The sequence below is a fragment of the Crocuta crocuta genome, unplaced genomic scaffold (assembly GCF_008692635.1).
Source record: "Crocuta crocuta isolate KB4526 unplaced genomic scaffold, BGI_CrCroc_1.0 scaffold49, whole genome shotgun sequence".
NCBI lineage: Eukaryota > Metazoa > Chordata > Mammalia > Carnivora > Hyaenidae > Crocuta > Crocuta crocuta.
In genome coordinates, this window is record NW_027536462.1 from 64,395 (window position 1) to 68,629 (window position 4,235).

Genomic DNA, 4,235 nt, shown 5'->3' on the forward strand with positions numbered 1-4,235 from the left:
TTACCTGGTGGCATAAGTTTCATAAGTACTCTTGCTCCATCTCTAAGAGGAGGCATATTTAGGCTGCTACCTAAGTCTGCAACTTGCCAAAGGAAAGAGATGTATCTGGGATGCAGTGACATTATCTAAAATATACAATACACAAAATATTTATTTATCAATTACATATCCNAAATCCTTCATAATGCAGACTGAATATATTACCCAAGCCATCTCCAGTAATTTCTGACTGACAGCTCTTTTACGATTTTGTTAAATTATTTCTCTCATACATACAAGTTAGACTCTGTACATACAAAAGGTTGTCATGTCTGCTAATAAATTCCTAACTCAATTGTAGGGAGCCAATTCTTCTGACTCTGGAGTGTCTGGTTATTATTGTAGCCATTAAAATTCTCTTGGAGAGAGGTAGAAGGAGAGGGGAAGGAAGGGAGGAATCATAGTTTCTTAACATACAAGATACATATAACTGATGATTTGAGAAAGATTACGGACATTTTCCTACAGAAACAGTTGTGAAGAAAGGATTCATTTCTGTGGTACAAATACAAAATACACTGGTATTTTTCTAAGTTTATTCAATAGTTATAATTATGCTGTATAGATTAATGTTATGTAAACGTATTATTATATCTAAAGGGAAATTTTGTTTTGTTTTGTTTTTTAAGGTTTACTTATTTTGAGAGAGCACGACCATGAACAGGAGGAGGGACAGAGAGAGAGAGAATATCCAAGCAGGCTCCATGTGCAGACCCCAACACCGGGTTCAAACTCACCAACTGTGAGATCATGACTTGAGCTGAAACCAAGAGTCGGGAAGCTTAACTGAGTAAGCCACCCAAGGGTGCCTAACAGGGAGTGTTTTAAATTTCAACCGAGTTACAATCACCTTTCAGAGAGATTTATTCTGAAGTTAATGGTTAACTATACAGTTCTTCAATATTTTGCCTCATTAAACTGTAAGCTTCTCAAGGAAAAAGAACTATTCTGTATACAGCTAGCCCTTTAACAACATGGGTTTAAACTGCACAGGTTCACTTACACAGATTTTTCCCATAAGTACAGTACAGTACTGTAAATGTTATTTTCTTTTTATAATTTTCTTAACATTTTCTTTTCTGTAGCTTATTTTATTGTAAAAATACAGTATATAATACATACATTCAGTATAAAACACAGTAAAAATACAATAAACAATACCTATAACATAAAATACGTGTTCATCAACTGTTTATGTTACTGGTAAGGCCTCCAGTCAATACTAGGCTATGAGTAGTTAAGTTTTTGGGTAGTTAAAATTTATACATGAATTTTCCACTGCATGGGTGATGGGGGGAAGGTGGTTGATACAAAGGTAAATCGTATTTCTTTATTCTCAAAGAACCTAGCATAATGCCTTGCATAAGGAGCTCAAAACCATCTACTCACCACCCCAGGCAAACAGCTTTCCACTTCTGGATTGGGACCATCACTGTAATGATTCCCATGGTTTCCAGGAGATCCAGTTGAGGAATCAGAAGAGCTATCAGGGCTTGAAGGCATATTGGAACTTATTTGTGTAAGTTTGGCTGTAATTAGCTGAAAATAATACACTAAGTTAGTATCAAAGACCAAGAAAAATATGCAAAACAGAAGTCAGTAACATATCAACAAACAAAAAAACCCCACTTTTTACTTTTAGAAATTCAATTTATAGGTGTTGTCTTATAACCACTTAAATGTTTTGTTTTTAGAAATCCGTTCTTCTACTACATTCTAACTACCATAATGGCCATCTTTCGTAGGGTTATAATCCAAAATAACTAATAAAGAGCCTCCCATATAAAAGGTGCTCAATTAACATTTGTCAAATGAAACGTTAACTAGCGAAATGAAAAATAGTCTCAGGTCTGACTTTCTTGAAAAGGTTGGCAACCGTAGATACTTACCGATTTATCTTTTAAATTTAATTGTCCAATCAACTTTCTGTCATCTGCAGGATCTATCAGTTCACCACCCACAAAGAGCTCAATTTTTGTATGGGCTACATTGGCTTTAATACGATTGAGAATGTATCGTCGTACTGAACCAATCGTATCGTTTGTATGAGACCATACATCCAAGTCATCAACTTGTCTGCCCTGGTTTGGAAATCGAACTATAAAAGAGAGGTGTTTACCACGGAAAGCTCTGGGGGGAAGAAAAGAAAAAACCATCATCCTTGTCAGAATTTCCTACCTTCTTCCAAACAAAATAAAGCTAGGAATTNAGCTAGGAATTTAATATTGAACATTTTCTTATTAAACAAGAAAAAGTTAAGAATACTTATTATTTTTAGGATCTTGAAAATAAAAATTTATAGTCAAGAGTTGGGTGCTCAACTGACTGAGCCAACCAGGTGCCCCCATTGTCCTCTAATTACAAATATTTTAAGCAATCTTCAAAATACAATAATCCTATCCCACTGTTACTCTTGTACCTATGCTTGCAGAAAATGAGATGTCTAGTTTTAAGAAATTAAATCAGACCTGAGTTAACACTATTTAATGTCATAAACATGCAACTTTATGTTTACTTTTTTAAATGTGAAAGATACTTTAGCATGAGAATATTAACAAAAATGGAAAGATGTAAATATTTCCTGAAAAATTGTTAATATCAAAATTCAGACACCAAATAGTATTTGTTGATAATATCTTCTTATAGGTATAAGATAGAAAAACTAGAATTAAACATTCAAGAAGCAACTTTATATATAAGTTCATGGTTAACAACGAGAAGTCTTTTGAAGTAAGTACTGATGGCCTTCATTCTATAAACATCTCTAAATTATAAATACTATTTGAATTACTCAATGATGACACCTTAACAGAAATATTAGTAGACCATTTGGAAGTATTTCTTGCCATATGAGCTATCCGTCAGAAGCAGCTTTTAAGAGTTCTTTTCAGTTCATTTTCCAAAATGACTATGCAATTATTTTTAACTGTATAAATGAAGAGCATCGAAATACTTCAACTGTAAACTATCCTTGGCAAGACCTAACAGGCAGTAAAGTGAATGGCAATAAAAGAGAAAACTAGACTTAATGCCCTACCAAAAACAACAAACAAAAGCTAGATCCTGGGAAAAAAAGGTCTAGGAAAAATATCAAATAATTAATCAGTTTATCAGTCATTCACAAACCTTGACATAGGTAGAATTGTTCTTTCCTCGTGATAATCACTGTCACATTCATTTATATATTCCCTTAACACAGTTAATACTCGAACCATTCGAACAGCTTCTTGCCTTGCACAATTAATACTGTCTTTGTCCCCATCCAAAACACACAATGTGTCATAAGAGGCTTTCAAACGATCAAAGCAAGACTGAATGAAGTCTTCATGGATCACCACCTACAAATAATGGGCCAAATACAGTTTGAGATACTTTAACTGCCATTGTATTTAACCAATGTCTACAATGATAACAACACATACTATGTTTTGTCAAAGGAAGCCAGAGTTATGTAACTTAACAAGTATAAACTAGATAAAGAATGCGCTTCAAAATAGGTAGTAGAATCAAAAGAAATTCAGTTGATTATCTCATGCCATAATTATACTCAAAATAATCACTTCAAGTAGTTATCAAGACAAGTTTCATGTTGTCTAAACAACATTTTGTAGAATGGAAATACAGAGTGAATATTTTAGGTATATATTTAATAGGAGTTGAAACAAAACAATTTAGTTAATTCAGAATTTAAAAATTCTTATAAGAAAAAGAGTTCTTTAACCAGAATTCTAATTTGTAGAAGTTATCATGGATGTCAATCCTTACCTGATTGACCTGTAGCCTTGGACCAAGGTTTGTATATATCTCTTTAAGTAGATCTATAGCTCTGCTGGCAATATCGTCATTACTTTGAATTACCACCTAGGTTCAAAAAGATTCAAGTGTAAACAACTTCTGTGAAATATTTTCGTTGGACATTTCAATCCAAACCATATCCATTAAAATATGGATATTTCATATCCATGAAAAACCATTATTTTCAACGTACTCCATAATTTAAGGGTATATTTACTTTGATAATCAAGTAAATTGAGTAAAATTAAGTGAGAAAAGAAACTGAAAATAAGAGTAATAAAATAAAAAACTCAAGTCTTTGAATAAAGCAATTGGTTTAAAAATGGAAGACACAATTTACTAAGAATAAAATATGCTTTGACCGATATTATTAAACCCTGTAAATCAACTTTGAAACCAAG

General features: G+C 32.7%; 1 protein-coding gene across 1 annotated transcript in view; it reads right to left on the reverse strand.

Moving 5' to 3' along the window:
• USP9X (ubiquitin specific peptidase 9 X-linked) overlaps positions 1-4,235 on the reverse strand; it is a 97,275-nt gene that overhangs the window by 56,151 nt on the left and 36,889 nt on the right. The window contains 5 exon segments of the mRNA XM_077748493.1: positions 5-125; positions 1,429-1,578; positions 1,929-2,169; positions 3,166-3,377; positions 3,805-3,900. Coding sequence (XP_077604619.1) covers positions 5-125; positions 1,429-1,578; positions 1,929-2,169; positions 3,166-3,377; positions 3,805-3,900 — 820 coding nt within the window.